The sequence below is a fragment of the Macaca mulatta genome, chromosome 14 (genome assembly GCF_049350105.2).
Source record: "Macaca mulatta isolate MMU2019108-1 chromosome 14, T2T-MMU8v2.0, whole genome shotgun sequence".
Taxonomy (NCBI): Eukaryota; Metazoa; Chordata; class Mammalia; order Primates; family Cercopithecidae; genus Macaca; species Macaca mulatta.
Genome location: NC_133419.1, coordinates 56,070,696 through 56,096,438, shown reverse-complemented (window position 1 = coordinate 56,096,438; position 25,743 = coordinate 56,070,696). Strand labels below are relative to the sequence as shown.

The 25,743-nt window shown below is 39.9% G+C and overlaps 1 protein-coding gene and 1 non-coding gene across 4 annotated transcripts in view; both read left to right on the top strand.

Moving 5' to 3' along the window:
- Nucleotides 1-25,743, top strand: part of IPO7 (importin 7) — a 65,946-nt gene extending 40,203 nt beyond the window's left edge. For 2 of the 3 annotated variants that reach the window (XM_028833699.2, XM_028833697.2), the window contains 17 exons: nucleotides 142-276; nucleotides 905-1,004; nucleotides 2,339-2,415; nucleotides 2,575-2,691; nucleotides 5,930-6,019; nucleotides 6,421-6,586; nucleotides 7,477-7,637; nucleotides 8,681-8,809; nucleotides 11,725-11,791; nucleotides 11,876-12,001; nucleotides 13,081-13,178; nucleotides 14,420-14,515; nucleotides 15,647-15,867; nucleotides 15,971-16,176; nucleotides 18,722-18,928; nucleotides 20,342-20,458; nucleotides 23,586-25,743. In XM_028833699.2, coding sequence (XP_028689532.1) covers nucleotides 142-276; nucleotides 905-1,004; nucleotides 2,339-2,415; nucleotides 2,575-2,691; nucleotides 5,930-6,019; nucleotides 6,421-6,586; nucleotides 7,477-7,637; nucleotides 8,681-8,809; nucleotides 11,725-11,791; nucleotides 11,876-12,001; nucleotides 13,081-13,178; nucleotides 14,420-14,515; nucleotides 15,647-15,867; nucleotides 15,971-16,176; nucleotides 18,722-18,928; nucleotides 20,342-20,458; nucleotides 23,586-23,683 — 2,211 coding nt within the window. In that variant the 3' untranslated portion in view covers nucleotides 23,684-25,743. Of the gene's footprint in view, nucleotides 1-141; nucleotides 277-904; nucleotides 1,005-2,338; nucleotides 2,431-2,574; nucleotides 2,692-5,929; nucleotides 6,020-6,420; nucleotides 6,587-7,476; nucleotides 7,638-8,680; nucleotides 8,810-11,724; nucleotides 11,792-11,875; nucleotides 12,002-13,080; nucleotides 13,179-14,419; nucleotides 14,516-15,646; nucleotides 15,868-15,970; nucleotides 16,177-18,721; nucleotides 18,929-20,341; nucleotides 20,459-23,585 lie in introns of all 3 variants that reach the window. The other variant, XM_077963463.1, reaches the window with a different exon arrangement.
- Nucleotides 6,163-6,344, top strand: LOC114672523 (small nucleolar RNA SNORA23). The gene has a single exon (XR_003722929.2). It is a non-coding gene; the product is annotated as a small nucleolar RNA SNORA23 (small nucleolar RNA).

Here is a 25,743-nt window from a genome sequence, read left to right as displayed (position 1 = left end):
TAAATTATTTTTCAAAGTATACAGTTGTTTTTCTTGATGAAGAGCTGGACATTAAGATATGTGTTAACTGTTTTTACTGGCTTGTAAGTGGTTGAAATTTCTATTTGAACATTGATTTTTGATCGAAAATTTTTTCCCAAGGTTTTATTGAAGGTGTTGTATCAGTACAAGGAGAAGCAATATATGGCTCCTCGAGTTTTACAACAGACATTAAATTATATTAACCAAGGAGTTTCTCATGCTCTCACCTGGAAGAATCTGAAGCCTCATATACAAGTAATTTTATCTGAAATGTTTTTATAGCAAATATAATATAAATAACATCAATTGTCATAAAGGTTGAAAAATTGCATGTTTGTTGAGTTATGTTACTTAGTCTACTTCTGGTGATTGTTTTGAGAGTATAGCAGAAAAAGGAGAGAAAACACTCTGACGTAAAGTTATGAGAGTTATTTTGTGAATATCCAACTTACCTTTTAAAATCCAAAACTCTTTTCTTCAAACTTGTAATTTAAGTTCTTACTATTGGACTATGATTATATTTTATCATATAATTTGGAGTAGCCAAGGATATTTATTTCACCAGATTCATTTCTAGGATAAGTGACTTACCTGCTATTTCTATGAATAATTGATGTGCTTTATTTAGAGCTATAGAATTTTATAGACTAAATTATATATATTTAGAATACTTAATTGCAACCTATGTACATGTATATCTTATAATTATTACAGAGAGGGGAAGTTTGATAGTTGATCTTAGAACACATTAAATGCATTACTAACGTTTGATATTAAGCTTTAAAATACATATAGTGTTACTTTGGTTTTAATACTTAAAGGAAATTTGAAGGTTTAAATTTGAAAGTTGATGGCTATTGTTTTCTTAACTTTTAAATTGCAGGGCATTATCCAAGATGTTATTTTTCCATTGATGTGCTACACAGATGCTGATGAGGAACTTTGGCAAGAAGACCCTTATGAATATATACGCATGAAGTTTGGTGAGGAATTTTCACATTTTTAGAAACAAAAAATGTCAGTAATTAAGATTACAGTGATTGTGTGTAGCCAACCTGGGGGTATTATGTATCTTCTTTGGTGTTTTTTTTTTTTTTTTTTTGAGACGGAGTCTCGCTCTGTCGCCCAGGCTGGAGTGCAGTGGCGCGATCTCGGCTCACTGCAAGCTCCGCCTCCCGGGTTCACGCCATTCTCCTGCCTCAGCCTCCCGAGTAGCTGGGACTACAGGCGCCCACAACCGCGCCCGGCTAATTTTTTTTTGTATTTTTAGTAGAGACGGGGTTTCACCGTGGTCTCGATCTCCTGACCTTGTGATCCGCCCGCCTCGGCCTCCCAAAGTGCTGGGATTACAGGCGTGAGCCACCGCGCCCGGCCTTCTTTGGTGTTTTAATGTAATTGATCCCTTGTGTAGTCCTTTTTGGGGCTATTTATTAATTATGATATTTGATAATGATAATCTTATTTTTAGCAGACACAAATTCAGTACTGTTAAGTTTTTATTACTGAATGCCAAAACTGTTAAATATTTAAGATTACACCTCAACACTAAATGTCTCAACTATACTTTTGGATCTTATGTTAGCTATCATATGAGTGGGAAATGATAGAACACATCTTGGAAGTTGGAGTCACATGAAGTCCTTGTACAGAATTAAAGAATTGTAATTTGGCTAATAATGTTGAGTATTGGTCCTTCTTACCAAGTCATCTGTGCTTTTCACAGCTTGTACTTTTGTGACCCTGTTGTGAAAATTCTAACATCAGTAGTGTTTCATATGTATGATTTAAACTGCTAAGTTCTGAGTTAACAAAAACAAAAACTATTAGGAGGAATTAATGGATTAACATTTAATATGCATAGGCCAGGTGCGTTGACTAAGGCCTGTAAATCCCAACATGTTGGGAGGCCTAGGTGGGAAGATCGTTTGAGGTCAGGAGTTTGAGACCAGCCTGGCCAATATAGTGAAACCCCATCTCTACTAAAAACACAAAAATTAGCCAGGCATGGTGGCAGGCACCTGTAAACCAGCTACTTGGGAGGCTGAGGCAGGAGAATTGCTTGAACCTGGGAGTTGGAGGTTGCAATGAGCCGAGATCACCCTACTGCACTCCAGCCTGAGTGACAGAACGAGACTCCATCTCAAAACAGACAAGCAAATAAAAACATTTAATTTGTACAGAAAAGACATTGAATTCTGCTTTTGCAAAATTATAAGGGGATCTGGGATCATTTTCATATGTAAAGATTAAGCAATTTTTTTAATGCTTTGGCGAAGAAATTAATATTTATTGTCTTAATTTTAAACTTGTTCTCTAGATGTATTTGAAGATTTCATTTCTCCTACCACTGCTGCCCAGACACTTTTGTTTACAGCCTGTAGTAAGAGGAAAGAGGTAGGCTTATTTAATGTTTAGATAACTTTTGCTGTATTATTTAACATTTATTCAACTATACACTCAGTTTTACATGTTAGTCATGTGAGTCATTTTGTTAGTATGTTTTTTAAGGACTGTTGGGCTATTCAATAACAGTACTTTTCTCTTTTAATCTAGGTACTGCAAAAGACTATGGGATTTTGTTACCAGATTCTTACAGAACCAAATGCTGACCCTCGAAAAAAAGATGGAGCCCTGCATATGATTGGCTCTTTAGCTGAAATACTTCTGAAGGTATTCTTTAGTGTGTTTGTATGTGCATGACTATGCAAGTAGTTTTTAAAAATAAACAGCCAGCCAGGCACAGTGGCTCACTTCTGTAATCCCAGCACTTTGGGATGCTGAGGCAGGCAGATTGCCTGAGCCCAGGAGACCAGTCTGGGCAACATAGTGCGACCCCATCTCTATAAAAATAAAAAATAGGCCAGGTGTGGTTGCTCACGCCTGTAATCCCAGCTATTTGGGAGGCCAAGGAGGGGGGATCACCTGAGGTCAGGAGTTGGAGACCAGCCTGGCCAACATGGTGAAACCCCGTCTTTACTAAAAATACAAAAATCAGCCGGGCATGGTGGTGGGCACCTGTAATCCCAGCTACTTGGGAGACTGAGGCAGGAAAATCACTTGAACTCAGGAGGCGGAGGCTGCAGTGAACCGAGATCATGCCACTGCACTCTACGCTCCAGTCCAGGTGACAGAGACTCCGTCTCAAAAAATAAAAATAAAAAATAGCAGCCTTATAGAGTGTACAGCTCAATGGTTTATTCACAGTTGTATAACTATCACCCCCAGAAGGAACTCTGTATACATTAGCAGTCACTCCACATTTCACCCCAAATCTCCCAGCCCTAGGCTACCTATAGTCCACGTTTTTTCTATGGATTTGTTTATTCTGGGTATTTTATATAAATGGAATCATAGAATATGTAGCCCTTTTTGGGTGACTTAATTTGGTGTAATGTTTTCAAGGATTATCCGTGTTGTAGCATGTTTCAGTACTTTTTCCTTTTTGTTGCCAAATTATATTTCATTATATTAATATACCTCATTTTATTTACTCATTCATTAATTGTTTCTACTTTCTGGCTACTACAAATGTTGCTGTTAACATTCATGTTTAAGTTTTTTTTTTTTTTGTTTTTTTTTTTTTGAGACAGAGTCTTGCTCTGTCGCCCAGGCTGGAGCGCAGTGGCCGGATCTCGGCTCACTGCAAGCTCCGCCTCCCGGGTTTACGCCATTCTCCTGCCTCAGCCTCCCGAGTAGCTGGGACTACAGGCGCCCGCCACCTCGCCCGGCTAGTTTTTTGTATTTTTTAGTAGAGACGGGGTTTCACTGTGTTAGCCAGGATGGTCTCGATCTCCTGACCTCGTGATCCGCCCGTCTCGGCCTCCCAAAGTGCTGGGATTACAGGCTTGAGCCACCGCGCCCGGCCCATGTTTAAGTTTTTATGTGGACATAATGTTTTCATTTTTCATGGGTATGTACCTAGGAGTATGAATTGCTGGTCATAATCTGAGACACCGCAGGACCATTTTCCAACATACCTATACCATTTTATATTTCTACCAGCAGTATATTTTGATTATAGCCATCCTAGTGAATGTGAAGTAGTATCTCTTTGTGGCTTTGAAACTTTTCATGTGCTTATTGTCCATTTGTATATTTTCTTTAGAGAATATCTATTCAAATTGCTTGCTCCAAAAACATTGCTTGCCTTTGTTTTTGTTTGTTTGGTTTTTTTTTTGAGATGGAGTCTTGCTCTGTCACCTAGGCTGGAGTGCAGTGGTGAGATCTCGGCTCGCAGCCACCAGTTTCTCGGGTTCAAGTGCTTCTCCTGCCTTAGCCTCCCAAGAAGCTGAGCTTTCCAGCCCCACCTCCCTATATGCTGGAGTGCAGTGGCACAGTCTCGACTCACTGCAACCATGAGGATACTTATGCCTCAGGTGCCCACCACCAGCCAAATTTTTGTATTTTTAGTAGAGATGGAGTTTTGCCATGTTGGCCAGGCTGGTCTTGGAACTCCTGGCTTCAGGTGATCTGCCCGCCTCAGCCTCCCAAGGTGCCAGGATTACAGGCGTGAGCCACCATGCCTGACCCTTGCCCATTTTTAATCGGGTTGTCTTTTATAATTGAGTTGTTAGAAATCTTTGCATTCTAAAGCCAGGCACTAAATATTCATAGAAAATTTAGTCATTGTATCTTTTATCTTTTCGTTTTTTGGAAATGGAGCCTCACTCTGTCATACAGGCTGGAGTGCAGTGGCGTGATCTCTGCTCACTACAATCTTCACCTCCTGAGTTCAAGCGAGATTCTCCTGCCTCAGCCTCCCAAGTAGCTGGGACTGCAGACATCTGCCACCACACCAGCTAATTTTTGTATTTTCAGTAGAGACGGGGTTTCACCATGTTGGCCAGGTGGTCTCGAACTCCTGACCTCAGGTGATCCACCCGTCTCGGCTTCTCAAAATGCTGGGATTACAGGCGTGAGCCACTGCACCTGGCCGTCTTTCATCTTTTCTATACGTGTTCACCCATCCTTCTCTTTGTTTATAAAGTATATATTAAAGACATTCTAATCATTTGTGGTATAGAAGGCTGAGAATTAAGTGAGTTCTCTTGGCACGTTCAAGTTTATTCTTACCTTTCACTTAGCTTCACTTAGGGGTAATACCTTACATAGGTAGAGGCACAGTTATCAAAAACATGAAGTTGATTTTGAGTTGATACTATCAACTAATCTATGGACCTTTTTAAAATTTCACAAGATTTCCCACTGTGTCCGTTTTTCTGTTCCATGACCCAGGCCAGGGTCTCACATTGCATTAAGTTGTCATGTTTGATTATGTAAGTGTCGATATATAAGTGTCTTACATTTTTAATGTTGATTTAATGTGCAGTTTAAGGAACTCTTGTAAAAAGCTTCTTTGCACTTAGAAAATACTCACCTTGAATATTGAGAGTGCCTTTTTAGAGAATCACTTGAACCCGGGAGGTGGAGGTTGCAGTGAGCCAAAATTGTGCCACTGGACTCCAGCCTGGGCGACAGAGTGAGACTCCGTCTCAAAAAAAAAAAAAAGTCTGCCTTTTTAGATAGCCAGTTTATTAGTTTGAAAGCAGGATTTTTCTCAGGTTATGTTATTTTCAACCAGAAACTTTATCAGAGAAGTTTTTTAATTATAAAAGTTTCATAGTAACAAATAAAATTAACCAAACTTACAACACTCAAACACTGTTGCTGGTAAGATTTGGCATAATGGCTTTCTAATCAAGGAATATAAAAACATGTAAAAATGTGTTTAGTGGTTTTTGGTGGTGAAGTTCTGGAATAAGAAAATTGGTTGTGGATTCTGGGGTTCAAAGAATGAGCATAAATATATGTAATATTAATAGTCATTTTTAACAGTGTTATATCTGTTTGGAAATTGAGATGATTATATTTGGAACTGTATCAAAATAACTGTTGTTTGTATTTACAGAAAAAGATCTATAAAGATCAGATGGAATACATGTTGCAGAATCATGTATTCCCTCTCTTCAGCAGTGAACTAGGCTACATGAGAGCAAGGGTATGTTTTAAAGCTGCATTATTTGTATACTTTTGTCTTGTAATGAATGATTCTGTGGACTTTTATATTGAAACTTTGAAATGTTCACTTTGAAGGCTGTATTTTATTTTAGGTTTCTGTTTAATGTAAATCTTTACATGGCTGCCGTAATGTGTGCATAGGTTTCATCTGTGTCTGGTAGCAGTGTCTGTCTGTGTTTTGCATTCAGATCTTGCTATCCACACAAACGTCATGCAGCCAAAGAGTAACTTGGGATCATAGTACTGGTCTAGTGTTGTCTCTGGACACATCTACCACTGGCCAGCCTCCAAATTCCCACACACAGAACTCAGGGAATAGAGATTAGCTTGGGGGAATTTAAGGTAAGGTATCTACACTAACTCACTGTGTTTTTACAAAAGGCTTGCTGGGTACTTCACTATTTTTGTGAAGTGAAGTTCAAAAGTGATCAGAACCTTCAAACGGCCTTAGAGCTAACAAGAAGATGTCTGATTGATGATAGAGAAATGCCTGTGAAAGTGGAAGCTGCCATTGCTCTTCAAGTATTGATCAGCAATCAAGAAAAAGGTAAAGGATTTGTGTATGTCAAGAAAAGTTAATGTTGGCCAGGTGCGGTGGGTCACACCTGTAATCTTAGCACTTTGGTAGGCTTAGGTGGGAAGAGCGCTTGAAGCCAGGTGTTCAAGACCAGCCTGGGTAACATCTCTACAAAAAAATATAAAAAAAATTAACTGAACATAGTGGCATGTACCTGTAGTGCCAGCTACTTGGGAATCTGAGGCAGCAGGATCACTCAAGCCCAGCAGTTTGAGGCTGCAGTGTGCTGTGATTGCCACTGTCCTCCAGCCTGGGCAACAGAGCAAAACCCTGCCTCTTATAAAAATATATATATATACACACACACACACACACACACACAAAATATATATATAGTTACATATAATATATAGGTATATATGTTTTACATATCGTTACTATATGTATATAACTATATATGTAGTAATTGTAAAAAGCCATAATCCTAGAAACTTGGCATACTTGCTTTTTATGAGAAAGTACTTTTTAAAAAAACTCATTGATATTTGTTATACCAGGTTTTAAGAAGTTTTAGGTGTTTTTTAGTTTGTTTGAGACCGAGTCTCGCTCTGTCACCCAGGCTGGAGTGCAGTGGCCGGATCTCAGCTCACTGCAAGCTCCGCCTCCTGGGTTTATGCCATTCTCCTGCCTCAGCCTCCCAAGTAGCTGGGACTACAGGCGCCCGCCACCTCGCCCGGCTAGTTTTTTGTATTTTTTAGTAGAGACGGGGTTTCACCGTGTTAGCCAGGATGGTCTTGATCTCCTGACCTCCTGATCCGCCCGTCTCGACCTCCCAAAGTGCTGGGATTACAGGCTTGAGCCACCGCGCCCGGCCTAAGTTTTAGGTGTTTTATGCAAGTTTTTTATTCTTTCTCTTACAGCTAAAGAATATATCACGCCATTCATCAGACCTGTAATGCAGGCTCTTCTTCATATTATAAGAGAAACAGAAAATGATGACCTTACCAATGTAATTCAGAAAATGATCTGTGAATATAGTGAAGAAGTTACTCCTATTGCAGTAGAAATGACACAACATTTGGTATGTTGTTTGAACCTATCATTTTTGCAAGCATTTTAATGTAGCTCTCAGTATGTTCCAGGTTATGTCACAAGTGACTTGCCTTACCTTATAGCAGCCAACATTCTTGGCACTTGGGATTGGTTTCGTGGAAGATAATTTTTCCACAGATGGTCTGGGGGAGATGGCTTTGGGATGAAACTGTTCCACCTCTTATCATCAGGCAGGCAATGGTTTCTCATAAGGAGTGTGCAACCTAGATCCTTGAATGCACATTTCACAGTAGGGTTTGCACTCCTATGAGAATTTCCGGGAGTAATGCTCAGTCACCCACCACTTATCTACTGGTCCTAACAGGCCATGGACTGGTACCACTCCACAGCCTGGAGATTGGGGACCCTTGCTTTATAGCAGATACTTCACCGACATTACTCTGTAGCACATAAAGCCCTTGAGAGACACTTAAGTTATTTAATTCTAACACAATTGTGTTTCAGAATTATTCCTGTTTTACAGAGAAAATGTGAGGTATAAAATGGTTAATTGCCTAAGCTAGGCAGGGTGGTGTTAGGATTTATAGATGGGCCTTCACAGTATTTGTTCTTAACTACTACCTCAGGCTGCAGCATGACTATCTGTGTAGTGGCCTGGAATGCTCAAAATAATCGATTGAATTTTACAGAAGATAAATCAGTGACCCCCTTGATGATTAAATATGCTTTTATTTGGACATTGTCAAGTTGTAACCAGTAATATTAATGACAACTATTCATAATATTAAGTACCTTTTATACCTTGCCTCATTTAGTCCTCATACGGTGTCTATGAAATCCCCAAAGTGGCATGCAGAAAAGGTCAAGAGAAGTCAAGTAGCTTGTTTAAGGTCAACCAATGAGTAGACTATTTGATTATAGAGCTTAAGCTCTTTATGATCATTAATCAATTTGGAGACATTGATTTGTTGTGGTTTCCCAATGAGAACGTTCTAATAATTAAAAGTCTTAGACAAAAACATGTTTATAATGCCTCAGTGACAAACTTGAGTTATATTCTCTTGAATCTAGGCAATGACATTTAACCAAGTAATCCAGACGGGGCCAGATGAAGAAGGTAGTGATGACAAAGCAGTTACTGCTATGGGAATTCTGAATACAATTGATACACTTCTTAGTGTAGTTGAAGATCATAAAGAGGTAAGAAGATGATCCAGTGTTGCAGTTTTTCAAGCCATTTTATGCTTTTTAGAGGGCTCTGATATCTCTCTGGCATCTCATGTTCCGTGTTTTTGCCATTTTCCCTTTTAAAGATAAGATTGGTACATTATATTTTAAGTTCTAAAGTATTAGTAGAAGGAATAGGAAGCAAGTATTTGTTTTGCCATCTTAGGGCTCAGGATTTTGGCTCCTCATGGTTTCTCAGATCCGGAAATATGGTGGTTCCCAGGAAAAAAAATATTTTTCTTAGTTTTCTTTTTCTTTGAAAAATTTTGGTGACATACGCATAGCATAAAATTTACAATCCTAACCATTTTTAAGTATATTCATGTTGTTATGCAACCATTACTACCATCTTCCTAGTTTTCTTCTTTTCCAGTTGTCTTTTGGAAAAGTAAGAATTGTAATAATGGATTTTTTTTTTTTTTTTTTTGGAGACAGAGTCTTGCTCTGTTGCCCAGGCTGGATTGCAATGGTCGCTGCACCTGGCCCTGAAATTGTTTTTCTTAACATAAAGGAAATATTTTAAGTGTTAAAAATGTAATAAAATAAAGTTTAGGTGATTAAGAAGTTTTGGTTATAGTTTTCTTCTTATTTACTCTTTTCTGTATGTTTTAAATAATTCCATTTTTTAAAAAATCCATTATTGGGCGGCCGGGCGCAGTGGCTCATGCCTGTAATCCCAGCACTTTGAGAGGCCGAGGTGGGCAGATCACCTGAGGTCAGGAGTTTGAGACCAGCCTAGCCAACATGGTGAAACCCCTGTCTCTACTAAAAATACAAAAAATTAGCTGGGCTTGGTGGCAGGCACCTGTAATCCCAACTACTTGGCAGGCTGAGGCAGGAGAATCACTTGAACCTGAGAGGCAGAGGCTGCAGCGAGCCAAGATCACGCCACTGCACTCCAGCCTGGGCAACAGAGCGAGACACTACGTCAGAAAAGAAACAAAGGAAGAGAAAGGGAAAGGAAGGAGAAAAGAGAAGAGAAAAACAATTTCAGATTGATGCAGTTGAAAGCCCTCAGGGGACCACTTCCTAACCCCTTTTCCCTGCTTCCTTTCTTCCTATAGAAGTAACAGTCATGAATTTGGTGTTTATAATTGCAGTGCAGATGCTTGTAATGTAATATATCTTTTATCCATAAATAACATGTTTTCAGATTATCTGCACGTTGCCTTTTACAGCATGAGGTTTTTCACTAAGCTTGTTTTTTTGAGACGGAGTCTCCCTTTGTTGCCTAGGTAGGAGTACAGTGGCACCATCTTGGCTCATTGCAATCTCTGCCTCCCAGGTTCAAGTGATTCTCCTGCCTCAGCCTCCTGAGTAACTGGGACTACAGGCATGCACCACCACGCCCAGCTAATTTTTCTATTTTTAGTAGAGACAGGGTTTTACCATTTTGGCAGGCAGGTCTGGAACTCGCGGCCTCAAGTGATCCACCTCTCTTGGCCTCCCAAAGTGCAGAGATTACAGGCATGAGCCACCACACCAGCCACGTAAACTGTTTTTGTATTCTGCATTATAATTGGATATAAGCAGAAGCCATGACCAATCCTATATGTGTTTTATGTTTTAATAGATGAATTGTTAATTCTATTTAAGGAGTTGTAAATGTATTAAGTTCTGTGTATCTGAAATGGATGTCTTGCTTTTATATCTGATTAGTGGGTATTATTTTACCCTTCCTCCCCTTAACATTCTTATGGCCCTCGGGGATTTGGGGTCTAATTTAGGACTATATTGACAATTATAGAGGAATTTGTATTTTCTGTCAGTCTTGAGTTGGGAGCTGAGTTGAGATTCCATGGTTCACTATATCTAATACACTTTGAAAAACTAAGGTGACTTAAGGATTATTGAGATTCATAGCAATAATGCCTGCCTTCAGATAATTTCTCTGTAAGTCATTGACAGTGACTTTTCATACCTTGAGCTTGATTAATCTCTATGTGCACATAACAGATGTGCTATCTTCAGAATGGTGGTAACTCCTTCCTTTTTTTTTTTTTTTTTTTTTTTTTGAGATGAAGTTTTGCTCTTGTTTCCCAGGCTGGAGTGCAATGGCCCTCGACTCACTACAACCTCTGCCTCCCGGGTTCAAGAGATTCTCCTACCTAAGCCTCCCAAGTAGCTGGGATTATAGGCACCCACCACCATGCCTGGCTAATTTTTTGTATTTTTAGTAGAGATGGGGTTTCACCATGCTGGCCAGGCTGGTCACAAACTCCTGACCTCAGGTGATTCACCTCCCTTGGCTTCCCAAACTGCTGGGATTACAGGCTTAAGCCACCGCACCTGGCCAACTCTTTTATTTTCATAGTTGTTTGCATTTTTCGAGAATGTTGTTTTTTCCTTTTTAGGTAAATTTAAGCTGGCCATTCCTTGTGTTTTTCTCAATGTAATGGTATTTCATTCCATTTTTATCTTAGATCACAATTTCATAATGTGTAAGTCATTTTAAAACAAAGACTTGGGCCAGGCGCGGTGGCTCAAGCCTGTAATCCCAGCACTTTGGGAGGCCAAGACGGGCGGATCACGAGGTCAGGAGATCGAGACCATCCTGGCTAACACAGTGAAACCCCGTCTCTACTAAAAATACAAAAACTTAGCCGGGCGAGGTGGCAGGCGCCTGTAGTCCCAGCTACTCGGGAGGCTGAGGCAGGAGAATGGTGTAAACCTGGGAGGCGGAGCTTGCAGTGAGCTGAGATCCGGCCACTGCACTCCAGCCTGGGTGACAGAGCGAGACTCCGTCTCAAAAAAAAAAAAAAACAAAGACTTAATTTTTTCACAATATTGACTTTACATTTAAGTGTACTGAATTATAGTATACGTTATCTTACTAAGCCATTTAGTGGGCTGTAACTGCATATGATTTTTTTTTTCTTCTCTTTTAGATAACCCAACAGCTTGAGGGAATCTGCTTGCAGGTCATTGGTACTGTTTTACAACAGCATGTCTTAGGTATTATACCTCTGATTGTGCTAAGAATTTAGTGCTGTTTCACATGAGCAAGCATTTGCCTAATGACTTAGTATTCTCTTTTAGAATTCTATGAGGAGATCTTCTCTTTAGCACACAGTTTGACATGTCAACAAGTGTCTCCACAGATGTGGCAGCTACTACCCCTTGTATTTGAAGTCTTTCAGCAAGATGGCTTTGATTACTTTACAGGTGAGTCAAATCAGCATGGAAATACTGAGGGGTTTCTCTGCTTTGATTTATTTGTAGCTTATCATTTGAACGTACACTTTTTTTTTTTTTTTTGAGACGGTGTTTCGCTCTTGTTGCCAAGGCTGGAGTGCAATGGCGCAATCTCGGCTCACTGCAACCTATGCCTCCTGGGTTCAAGTGATTCTCCTGCCTCAGCCTCCAAGTAGCTGGGATTACAGGCATGTACCACCATGCCCGGCTAATTTTGTATTTTTAGTAGAGACGGAGTTTCTCCATATTGGTCAGGCTGATCTCAAACTCCCGACCTGAGGTGATCCTCCTGCCTCAGCCTCCCGAAGTGCTGGGATTAAAGGCTTGAGCCACTGTGCCTAGCCTGAACGTACACTTTTGAGTGTTCAGACTGCTTCACTGTTCGGAAGAGTTATCAATAGAAGTTAATGCTCAGTGGTGACGCATGGTATTGATTTCTGCTATACAAGTTAGTTATTATAGGTTTATTCTTTGTTAATACACATACATATCCACATACCCCCTCATAATCTTCTCCATATAAATGTAAAAATGTGTCTATAATTTTTATGTTTAACTAAGTACAAAGAAAATCACTTTCTTAATAGGATCATTTCTGCATTTAAGTATAAATGAATATATTTTAATTAAAACTGAATGTTAAGCCCAGGCTTAGTGGATCACGCCTGTAATCCCAGCACTTTGGGAAGGCAGGAAAGCACTTCATTCCAGAAGTTCTTAACCAGCCTGGGCTATTAGACCCTGTCTCTAAAAACGCTTTTAAATTAATCAGGCGAGATGGAGTGTGCCTGTAGTCCTAGCTACCTGGGAGGCTAAGGTGGGAGGATCACCTGAGTCCAGGGTTTGGGGTTACAGTGAGTTTTAATCACACCACTGCACTCTATCCTGGGCAACAGAGTGAGAGTGTCCACCCCTCCCCCCAAAAAAAGGTGAATGTTAGAGACAAAATGATCTCATAGATTTGCCTTTTTCTAAGGAAATTTTTCAAAAACAAAGATAAAGCATTTGTGTTACTAAAGATGTATAACTGATGTTTTTCATTAATACAGATATGATGCCCCTCCTTCATAATTATGTAACAGTTGATACAGACACACTTCTGTCTGACACCAAGTATCTTGAAATGATATACAGTATGTGCAAAAAGGTAAGTCATTTTTATATATCAGATTTCATGAGGCTTCTGCTATAAAATGTATGAAATTGTGAGGACTCATGTGATACCACATTGTAGTAATAAACATGTAAACATAGATCTGACAGAATTAAGGGCTTTAAAAGTTAAAAGTCATTGGTCCCTAGATGCCACAGCTTTGATAAATATATGTCTTTTGTGTGCCCTCTGACACTTGGAATTTGTTTTTGAATTTTAGAGTGCCCGGAGTTTAACTAACATAGTCTTATGGAATCAAAAGAAGGAAAGAGTCAAGAATTTGAGAGATTTTTGAAAGGATTAGGAATGGATAGAGATGTTTTATAAAGGAAAAGGTTAGCAGCTGTAGGTTTACAACAAGCAATAGGGAATGAATGTCCCCCTTCAGTCTGGTTGGGGAAACAAATAAACTGCAGTCCATCAGCATCAAAGTCAGTGTAATTGGTAGTATTTTAATTTCTAGCAATGTCTGTTGTAGGTCGTTAGAAAATGATTTGCTCCATGAAGTTTCTAGATTTCTTTCACTCATCTCTTTCCCTTCTGAACACGAAGTCACACATAATCATCTAGTTATGTTAGTCATTGTTTACTGCCAATTATATTATTAATATTAATATTCTGGGAATAGAGATATACCTATACTATCTACATTTCTATTCCTGAACACTTATTCATAATATTTATAGTCATCTAGTTTTCACTAGCTTTTAAGTCCATGTTTGTTTCTTATCTGGAGTTCGTAGGGCCACATTTGCCCTCAAAAGGCTGCCTCTTCCTCCCTCCATTCCTTCCTCCCCTACTGTTTTTTTTTTTTGTTATTGTTATTGTTGTTTTCTTTTTCAAAGAGAAAAGAGTTTCCTAGAAACTACTCCTAGAAAGTAATTCTTTACAGGAGAAAGGTTAGGTGTTTTAGCTACCACCTGTGTATGAGAAGTTAGTGGTTGTCAACTTGCTGTAATCAGGAATGGCACTATAGGATAGGTACTTTGATCACAAAAACAAAGGGCCAGAGGGCTAGACTATGAAAGATAGGAGGCAGACAGCTCCAGATCCTCACAGCTATCCAGATCCTTTAGACTTTCATCTGTGCAATGAACGTTGCAGTTATTCGTATTAATTAGGATACTTCAGGTAATACTCAGAGCCTGTACACAGGGTAGGAAATTGTTTCCTTGATTTAGATATCTGATTTAAAGGATAAAGCCTTACTGCAGTTTATATTCTGTGTTGATCAGGTTCTTACAGGAGTTGCAGGAGAAGATGCAGAGTGTCATGCAGCAAAATTGTTAGAGGTCATCATTCTGCAGTGCAAAGGGCGTGGCATTGACCAGGTCAGTGAGGCTAATAATGATTTGTAGTTCAGAGGGGTAATCTTTTCCTTTCACTTTCTTCATTTTTTGGCGTTTGTTGCATATTCTGTATGTTTTTGTTTATTGAGACATCTAGACAATATTTTTAGTTTAAAATTTAATATATAACAATGATCATATGTTTAATACATAGGAATTGGACTAAGTTTTATGGCTACTTTGTTATCATGAAAGATAAATTTTGGCTTAAGATTTTTTGGATAGCTTTAGTAATTAAATTTCCATGGTCAGTTTTTTTTTTTTTTTTTTTTTTTTTTGAGACCTCGCTGTGTCGCCCAGGCTGGAGTGCAGTGGTGCAATCTCAGCTCACTGCAACCTCTGCCTCCGGGTTCAAGCAGGTCTCTGCCTCAGCCTTCAGAGTAGCTGGGATTACAGGCGCCTGCCACCATGCCTGGCTAATTTTATATTTTTAGTAGAGATGGGGTTTTGCCATTTTGACCAGGCTAGTCTCAAACTCCTGACCTCAAGTGTTCTGCCTGCCCCAGACTCCCAAAGTGCTGGGATTACAGGCGTGAGCCACATCACGTGGCCCATGGTCAGTTTTAATAGGAACATTGTGAAGGCATGATTGATATTGTCGTGAGCTTTTTAAAATTTATTTATTTATTTTATATATATTTTTTGAGATGGATTCTCTCTCTGTCGCCCAGGCTGGAGTGCAGTGGCATGATCTTGGCTCACTGCAAGCTCCACTCCCCAGGTTCACGCATTCTCCTTCCTCAGCCTCCCAAGTAGCCGGGACTACAGTCGCCCACCACTGCGCCCAACTAATTTTTTGTATTTTCAGTAGAGATGGGGTTTCACCATATTAGCCAGGATGGTCTCCATCTCCTGACTTTGTGATCCGCCCGCCTTAGCCTCCCAAAGTAGTGGGATTACAGGCGCTCGGCCCGTCGTGAGCTTTTAATAGCTCCATGAAGACTACTAGGCTTTCTCTAAAATTAGATTTCTCAGTACAGTGCCTCAGCAATAAATATTGGTCATGTAATGCTACAATAGGGTTAATTGAGGCAACAAAGAAGTTAATATTTTTAGAATAGTTTGCATGCTATTAATTATAGTCTTAGAATATCTTTCTATCTTTTTTTGTAGTGCATTCCCTTATTCGTGGAAGCAGCCTTAGAAAGACTGACAAGAGAGGTTAAGACAAGTGAACTTCGAACTATGTGTCTGCAAGTTGCAATTGCAGCTTTGTATTATAATCCACACCTACTACTCAATACCTTAGAAAATCTTCGTTTCCCTAATAATGTTGAACCAGTTACAAATCATTTTATTACACAGTGGCTTAATGATGTTGACTGTTTCTTGGGGTAAGTGACACATATTGCAATTTTACTACATTTGCTTTGCGAGGAACTCTGCTTATTTAAGAAAAGAAAACAGAATTTTTTCTTTCTTTTTTTTTTTTTTAAGGCTTCATGACAGAAAGATGTGTGTTCTCGGACTCTGTGCTCTTATTGATATGGAACAGATACCTCAGGTTTTAAATCAGGTTTCTGGACAGATTTTGCCAGCTTTTATCCTTTTATTTAATGGATTGAAAAGAGCATATGCCTGCCATGCAGAACACGAGAATGACAGTGATGATGATGATGAAGCTGAAGATGATGATGAAACCGGTAAGGGATTTTCAGTGGAAGAAGACGAAACGTATCTACTCAGAAATATAACCGGACTGGGCCAGGCGCAGTGGCTCATGCCTGTAATCCCAGCATTTTGGGAGGCCGAGGCAGGTGGATTACAAGGTCAGGAGTTCGAGACCAGCCTGGCCAGTATGGTGAAACCCTGCCTCTACTAAAAATACAAAAATTAGCTGGGTGTAGTGGTGGGCACTTGTAGTCCCAGCTATTTGGGATTCTGAGGCAGGAGAATCACTTGAACCCATGAGGCAGAGGTTGCAGTGAACCAAGATTGCATGCATCACTGCACTCCAGCCTGGGCAACAGAGCGAGACTCTGTCTCAGATTTAAAAAAAAAAAAAAAAGAAAAAAAAAAGAAACATCACTAGCCCTTCTCCCAAGTATGTATGTGGGATCATACCCAAATGCTTTCATTCACAGAAAAGACTTCCTATCTTCTAACTAGAGTGATGTAATCAGGAACTTCAGCTGTATCACCAACATGTAGAGCAGTTCAAATCATTAATAGTATGCAATCAACAAAGATTTGTTAATTTTATACATTCTCAGCACTGTAGATACAAAGATGAATGAGATGTCATGTGGTTCTTCAAAAGTTTTCTACCCGACTGTGGGAAAGTATTACAAAGCCACATAATTCTGTATATAATAATAGAGTTCTCACAAAAGTGCTGAGTCCACTTAAGAGCGAGAGATTATAGCTCCCTTTTTTATAAAGTGACATGAGCCTTTTTTGTAAGTTTTTGTAAGGTGGCATGAGTCTGTAGTCCCAGCTACTTGGGATTCTGAGGTATCAGATTTGCTTGAGCCCAGGAGTTTGATTCCAGCCTGGGCAACATAGTGAAACCCCATTTCTTTTTGTTTTGTTTTGTTTTGTTTTTGAGACAGAGTTTTTTTTTTTTTTTTTTTTTTTTGAGACAGAGTCTCGCTCTGTCGCCCAGGCTGGAGTGCAGTGGCCGCATCTCAGCTCACTGCAAGCTCCGCCTCCCGGGTCTACGCCATTCTCCTGCCTCAGCCTCCCGAGTAGCTGGGACTACAGGCGCCCGCCACTTCACCCGGCTAGTTTTTTGTATTTTTTTAGTAGAGACGGGGTTTCACCGTATTAGCCAGGCTGGTCTCGATCTCCTGACCTTGTGATCCGCCCGTCTCGGCCTCCCAAAGTGCTGGGATTACAGGCTTGAGCCACCGCGCCCGGCCTTTGAGACAGAGTTTTGCTCCTGTTGCCCAGGCTGGAGTGCAATGGCACGATCTTGGCTCACTGCAACCTCTGCCTCCTGGGTTCAAGCGATTCTCCTGCCTCAGCCCCCCAAATACCTGGGATTATAGGTGCGTGCCGCCATGCCAGTCTTATTTTTGTATTTTTAGTAGAGACGGGATTTCACTATGTTGCCCAGGCTGGTCTCGAACTCCTGGCCTCAGATGATTCACCCTCCTGGGCCTCCCAAAGTGCTGGGATTATAGGCGTGAGCCACTGCACCCTGCCGTGAAACCCCATTTCTTTTTTTTTTTTTTTTTGAGATGGAGTCTCGCTCTGTCGCCCAGGCTGGAGTGCAGTGGGCGGATCTCAGCTCACTGCAAGCTCCGCCTCCAGGGTTTATGCCATTCTCCTGCCTCAGCCTCCCGAGTAGCTGGGACTACAGGCGCCCGCCACCTGGCCCGGCTAGTTTTTTGTATTTTTAGTAGAGACGGGGTTTCACCGTGTTAGCCAGGATGGTCTCGATCTCCTGACCTCGTGATCTGCCCGTCTCGGCCTCCCAAAGTGCTGGGATTACAGGCTTGAGCCACCGCGCCCGGCCGAAACCCCATTTCTTAAAAAAAGTTGTGGGGATTACATGAGGGAATCCTTGACACTTAACATAGGGCTTAGCAGATGGCACTGAATTAACAGTATTAACAAAGGTACACACATCATTATATTTGCTATTACAATATTTATGGGGTTTTCATTTTATTTTTAAGCTACTAAGGATTTATGGTCTTAATGTTGACTAAATTTATTGGAGACATCCATCCTATCGTATATTAATTCTAAAACCTAAGCATACCTATTTTACGAGTATGTTTTAAGAGAGAGATTATCACTCTATGTTAATTAAATGTTGATAAATACATTTTATCTATAAGATGGTACACTATCAGTGTATAAATTGATAAAATATTAAGATAAATTATTGTAAGGGTTTCAACATAAGCTATTGCCATTTTTGTCTTTTATCATTTACTAAGCCTTTTAAAAACATCTTATAAAAGGTTTGGTGGGTGTAACGGTAGTGTGTTCATAATATGCAGTCCTTTTTCAGATGTCTAGTATCAAGAATACATTAAATCAAGGTTGGTTTTCTTGGACTCCTATGGGAATTTTCATTTCTGTTCATTGTTGAACATGTATTTAAACCCCAATTCCTGGAGCTTTCTCTTGTCAGTTGTGACTTGTAATTTACTGACAGTGATTGAGATGATTGTCAATTTGCTGAGTAACAAAAGATCTCATTGTTATGAAAGTACTTATATTATGACTTGGCAGAGGAACTGGGGAGTGATGAAGATGATATTGATGAAGATGGGCAAGAATATTTGGAGATTCTGGCTAAGCAGGCTGGTGAGGATGGAGATGATGAAGATTGGGAAGAAGATGATGCTGAAGAGACTGCTCTGGAAGGCTATTCCACAATCATTGATGATGAAGATAACCCTGTTGATGAGTATCAGATATTTAAAGCTATCTTTCAAAGTTAGTCAACTTATTACATGTGGATCCATTTCACTGAACAAATCTGTTGTAGTTTCTGCCCTTTAAAGGAAGAGTTTGGAGGATGTCAAACCCAGACTAGAAAAGGCTTGTAAGGCAAAGTAACCAAAATTATTTCTAAGGTTGCCATAGTTTCTGAGTATTCTTTATTCATCCTGTTATTTTACATTTAGATTGTAATTTTGAAAGATTATAGGAAAATAATGTAGTTCAAAAAAGTATACAGTGACAGTGCCTCTTTGCTACTTCTGATTCCCAGTCTCCCAGCTTTCCTCAGAAGCAACCACTCTTACATGTATACCTTTTTGTTGTATGTTATTATTTGTGTGTATCTTTTTTCCCTGCCCAAACCTATACTTACCTGTTAGAGTATATTAACATTTATGGCATCTGATCTTATAATTCTTTTTTTCCTATATTCTATGATATGTTAACTAATATAATCTATTATTACTAAATTAACACCTTGGGCATGATCAAATTTTTAGCTTTAAACAACATACTTAACCTTGAGGTTTTTGAATTGTATATGCCTAGGATTCTGGAGCCATATACACTGTTAAATATTCCAGGAAAAGTCCACTATTCCTGTAATGTGTCAGTGTATGTGGCTTCAGAATACTAGGTTCTAGTTGCTTTTTATCATCATTTACTTGGATTTCAACAAGGCATAGCATCTATGTTTTACCATCCACGTTAAGAAATTAAATTTCCCCTGTATTTGAAACATCCTTTCCTCTCAGAGTTAATTGCTGTTATAAATCATTTCCTATGCATCGGGAACTGATGAATATATTCTTTGATATAATACATTATCTGATAACCAAGGATTTGAGTCTTCTAAGCCCATGACAAGGCAGTTTTGATGCAAGGTTGCAGAAGCACAAAGTGCTGGTTTCTGAGCCACATGGCAATAAGAACTGATTGAGGTGCCTAACTTGTGTCTGTGTCTTGTACTTGGTAGACAAACACCACATATTATTCGCTAAAGGATGGTTCCTAACACAGGGCCCATGTACCAGAGTAGCCTTGATGATTTTCAAGTTGTTTTAGCTCTGAATCTTTTAAGATGGTTGGGTTAGCTTTATTCCTGAAGTCTCCCTAGTTTGTTACTTAACTATATAAGAACTAGTTAGGCTCTGAATCCTTATTTGCTAGAGAGATGGATCGTAAGAATGATTAGAGTTTTTGGAGGCATAAAGATAAGCTGTAATTAATTTTTATTCCTATATCTATTGTTTCACAAATACAGTAATTTTAAAAATTATTGGGAGAATATAAAATAGATCAGAATTTCAGTATTGGCTCGGGATGGAGTAGGAGGAGTAGAATAGAACAGAGCTACCAAACCTCTCTTATTCATGTTGTTTTTCCCTTGTTTTTGTTTTTTGATAGCTATTCAAAATCGTAATCCTGTGTGGTATCAGGCACTGACTCACGGTCTTAATGAAGAACAAAGAAAACAGTTACAGGACATAGCAACTCTGGCTGATCAAAGAAGAGCAGCCCATGGTATGTTAATTAACCGTAACTTCTCTTTAATTAGTGACTTTTATAGCTTTAAAATTTTACAGGTTTTAAATTTTATATCATTTAAGATATAAAAGGTATAGTTGTTGCAGGTGATAGGAATTTAATCTAAGGGATTTAATATAGGATAACTGATAACTTAATTTTGGCTTTGGCTACAGTTTGCCTTTTTTTTTTTTTTTTTTTTTTAAGATGGCACTTTGCTCTGTCGCCCAGGCTGGAGTGCAGTGTCAGCTCACTGCAACCTCCGCCTCCTGGGTTCATGCCATTCTCCTGCCTCAGCCTCCCAAGTAGCTGGGACTACAGGCACCCGCCACTACACCCAGCTAATTTTTTGTATTTTTAGTAGAGACGGGGTTTTGCTGTGTTAGCTATATGATACTGATCCCCTGACCTTGTGATCCGCCTGCCTTGGCCTCCCAAAGTGCTGAGATTACAGGTGTGAGCCACCACGCCCAGCCCCAGTTTGCTTATTTTTAAGTATAGTTGGGCCAGGCGTGGTGGCTCATGCCTGTAATTCCAGCACTTTGGGAGGCCACGGTGGGTGGACTGCCTGAGCTCAGGAGTTTGAGACCAGGCTGGGCAACATGACAAAACTGTCTCTACTAAAATACAAAAAATTCGCCGGGCATGGTGGCACATGCCTATATTCCCAGCTACTCAGGAGGCTGAGGCAGGAGAATTGCTTGAACCTAGGAGGCAGAGGTTGCAGTGAGTTGAGATTGCACCACTGTACTCCATTCTGGGCAACAGAGCGAGACTCCATCTCCAAAAAAACAAAAACAAAACTAGAGAACGCAGCCAGACGTGGTGGCGCATGCTTGTAATCCCAGCTACTTGGGAGGCTGGGGCAGGCAAGTCCTTGAATCCAGGAGGCAGAGATTGCAGTGAGCTGAGATCACACCATTGGACTCCAGCCTGGGTGACAAGAGCAAAACTCAGTCTCAAAAAAAAAAAAAAAAGTACTTTCAGTATGCAATAACTTTAGCTCATGGTGATGGTTAGATAATAGAAAATTCTGTTAAAAATGTAAACACCTAAGCCGAGCGCAGTGGCTGAAACCTGTAATCCCAGCACTTTGGGAGGCTGAGGTGGGTGGATCACCTGAGGTTGAGAGTTCAAGACTAGCCTGGCCAATGTGGAGAAACCCTGTCTCTACTGAAAATACAAAATTAGCCAGGCATGGTGGCACATGCCTGTAATCCCAGCTACTTGGGAGGCTGCGGCAGGAGGATCACTTGAACCCGGGAGGTGGAGGTTGCGGTGAGCCGAGATCACGCCATTGCACTCCAGCCTGGGCAACAAGAGGGAAACTCCATCTCAAAAAAAAAAAAAAAAAAAGTTGGCCGGGCGCGGTGGCTCAAGCCTGTAATCCCAGCACTTTGGGAGGCCGAGACGGGCGGATCACGAGGTCAGGAGATTGAGACCATCCTGGCTAACAAGGTGAAACCCTGTCTCTACTAAAAAAAATACAAAAAACTAGCCGGGCATGGTGGCAGGTGTCTGTAGTCCCAGCTACTCGGGAGGCTGAGGCAGGAGAATGGCGTAAACCCGGGAGGCGGAGCTTGCAGTGAGCTGAGATCCGGCCACTGCACTCCACCCTGGGTGGCAGAGCGAGACTCCCTCTCAAAAAAAAAAAAAAGTAAATACTTGGCCAGGCATGGTGGCTCATGCCTGTAATACCAGCACTTTGGGAGGCCAAGGGAGGAGGGTCGCTTGAGTTTGGACGTTGAAGTTCAGCCTGGGCAACATAGTGAGTCATCATCATCTCTACAAAAAATAAACAAAATTAGCCAGGCATGGTGGTGCATGCCTGTAGTCCCAGCTACTTGGGAGGCTGAGGCTGGAGGATCACTTGAACCTGGGAGGTGTAGGTTACAGTGAGCCATTATTGTGCCACTGTACTCTAGCCTAGGTGCCAGAGTGAGACCCCGTCTGCAAAAACGTAAAAACTTAGGAAGTTAAATAGATCCCAGACATGTCTTTTCATCTTCAGATGTTTCTGTGTGGTGTGAAATTTTTAAAAGTACATTTTAGGCCAGGCGCAGTGGCTCATGCCTATAATCCCAGCACTTTGGGAGGCTGAGGCTGGCGGATCACTTGAGGTCAGGAGTTCGAGACCAGCCTGGTCAACATATAGTGAAACCCCATCTCTACTAAAAAACACAAAAATTAGCTGAACGTGGTGGCATGCACCTGTAGTCCCAGCTACTTGGGAAGCTGAGGCAGGAGAATCGCTCGAACCTGGGAGGCAGAGATTGCAGTGAGCCAACTTCGTGCCACTGCACTCCAGCCTGGGAGACAGAGCGAGACTCTGTCTCTAAAAAAATAAAAACAAAAATAAGAGTACATTTTAGGTTATACACCACTGTTAATGCACAACAATTATCTATAGACGTTATTTTTTTATAAATTAAAAAAATTATTTTGTTAATTTTTTTTTTTGAGACAGAGTTCACTCTGTCACCCAGGCTGGAGTGCAGTTGTGCAATCTCAGCTCACTGCCACCTCCATCTCCCGATTTCAAGTGATTCTCGTGCCTCAGCTTTCTGAGTAGCTGAGATTACAGGTGCACACCACCACACCCAACTAATTTTTGTATTTTTAGTAGAGACGAGGTTTTACTATGTTGGCAAGGCTGGTCTCGAAAACTCCTGACTCCTGAGGTGGATGGATCACTCACTTGAGGTTAGGAGTTCTAGATCAACCTGGCCAACATGGTGAAACCCTGCCTCTACTAAAAATACAAAAAATTACCTGGGCGTGATGGCTTGCACCTGGGAGGTAGAGGTTAAAGTGAACCAAGATTGTGCCACTGCACTCCAGCCTGGGCAACAGAGCCAGACTTCGCCTCAAAAAAAAAAAAAAAAAAGATTTTTTTCTTAACAATGGGAAATGAAAATTGGCTAAGAAGTCTACAGCATACAATAAAAGAGATTTTATTTTCTACATAATGCATGCTCCCTTGCCCCTATACATTGGAGAAAACATGAACTTTGGAACTTCCTGGCCACTTACGATGGTTAAGCTACTGGCTTGTTTAATGTTTTGTCAGTTTCTCCCCAAGTTAGTAGATGATTGAATGCCCTATTAAAATTTTGTTTTCTAGAATCCAAAATGATTGAGAAGCATGGAGGATACAAATTCAGTGCTCCAGTTGTGCCAAGTTCTTTCAATTTTGGAGGCCCAGCACCAGGGATGAATTGAGTTATCTCTTTCTTTCCTGCTGTGTGATTGTAGTGAAGAGCTTGTGTTCCTCCTAGTAGTGGTTCCAGAACTGGTTCATGTTATCTATTCTAAACTAACGATCAATAGATGGACAAAAGAAACAACAACCCCAGGAGATGGGACCTGATCATGCAACCTGGCACTGGAAAAGAAATCAGCAGGATTTTGGGGGTGGGGGGGTTGGGAGGTACCTTAGGGGGTGTATTTTTTGAAGAAAGTAAGATCCTGACTCTGAAGCTTCAAAGTGACACTGTGGAAATCTGAAACAAGAGGGGATGTCATGAAGGCAGCTTTTCTTTTTCTGAGGAAAAAATAGGCATGGGCTACAGGACTATTTAAAATGTCTCATTTACAGTATAAAACTCAAAGGTAGATGTAATTTTTACACCTATGAGTATTTGTCCAATTTCTGTCTCTTCCTCACCATTGGGTATCTATTCTTTATATGTAAATAAGATAAGGTCATCTGATAGCCTTATTCAGTCTTCAGCATTTTCATTCATCATTGTTCCTATGTAGATTATTGGACATTTATTGTAGCACTACATAACTGATTATAAAAATCTGTAAATGAATTAGCACTTTCATATTGAAACAAGCCTGCTAGCCTATGTATAAAATAGCAAAATGTTTGCTGTTTATAAAAAGATGTAATGGGGTGGGGGGTAGGGGTAATTTCAAGTTATTAATTTAAAAATGAACTAGCAATTTTGTACCTGGTGACTTTGTGGTGCACTCACCTCTGATAGTGACTTGAATTCGGTATGTAAAAAGGGTTAATGGTATTTCATTGCTGCTAAAAATGACAACTCCCTCTGTGTCCTGTTTTTCTTAAAGCTGTCAGTGTACAAGTGGGTATTTGAATACCAGACCTTACTGTAAAAAATAAGAAAGGTGGTATCTAGAGCATGTAAATTGGATATAAAGTTCTTCTCTTAAAGAGTTGATCTAAGAGTATGGCTAAACATCTATATATGCAATCTATTAAAATAACTTAATTCGGCTATTATGTCTTGATTTGATTGCAGTTTTTTCCTAATTATAACAAATTTTTCCTCATTGGCCTGTTTTTAATCCTGTGCCTAGAAAGAGTACAAAATGCGCACTTGAAAAAATTGATATTTAACACTTACCCACTCCCCCTTCCCCAACTCTTCTACCCCTCTTGTTGATTGTGGTATCTGATCTTGACTAGATAGGCTGAAGGCACATGGTTCCCTCCAAAAACCACTATTGATACCACTGCAAAAACAAGCCAGCAAAAAGATAGTGTAGAGAGGTTGGCTTGCTTCCCTCTCTTCCTAACTGCATGTTGAAAAATAAGCCGTTATTGATCTTAAACATCTGTCAGATGAGTCATACATTGGGTTATTTTTTATATACATGTATACACAGAATATTTCAAATTGAAAGCAACATCTTAATGGATTCAAAACTATTACAAGCTGTTGTCTAAAACAGATGATAAAAAAATTTATAACTGTAAAAACAAATGCACATATTGATATTTAAAATGCATAATTAAGAAAACCCATTGGTGTTGTGTTTTTCTTGTATACCAATAATTAAGCCATTACTGTTGGCACTGTTTGGTTTTCTATTTTAACACTGAAGGAGTGAAAGTATTTCCTATATTTATGAATTTACTACTAAAATCTTGGCAAAAAAAGAAAAAAATTGTCTAAAATGTGTGGGTGAAAACTGTTAATCAAGTGTGTTTCTACTCCCCCACCGCCGCCCCCTGAAAGTTGGACACCAACTGTATACCCTAGGTTGCTTAAAGGGATTTCACTATTATATAAAGTCAATAAAAATGAAGTAGTTGTATATATGCAACATTGTGTACAGAGGGGAAATAATGAATAGTATTAAAGAAACATTCTCGTCTTCCTTTACCTTTAATCCCCTAATACCTAGTCTACTTTTTAAATTTTCAGACTTCACTGCTTTTTGAATTCATAATTCTAATTTTCACATTATTGTTAATGGAAAATCATATCTAATAAAGGTTTTAGTTATTCCCATGCACAGTATGAAAA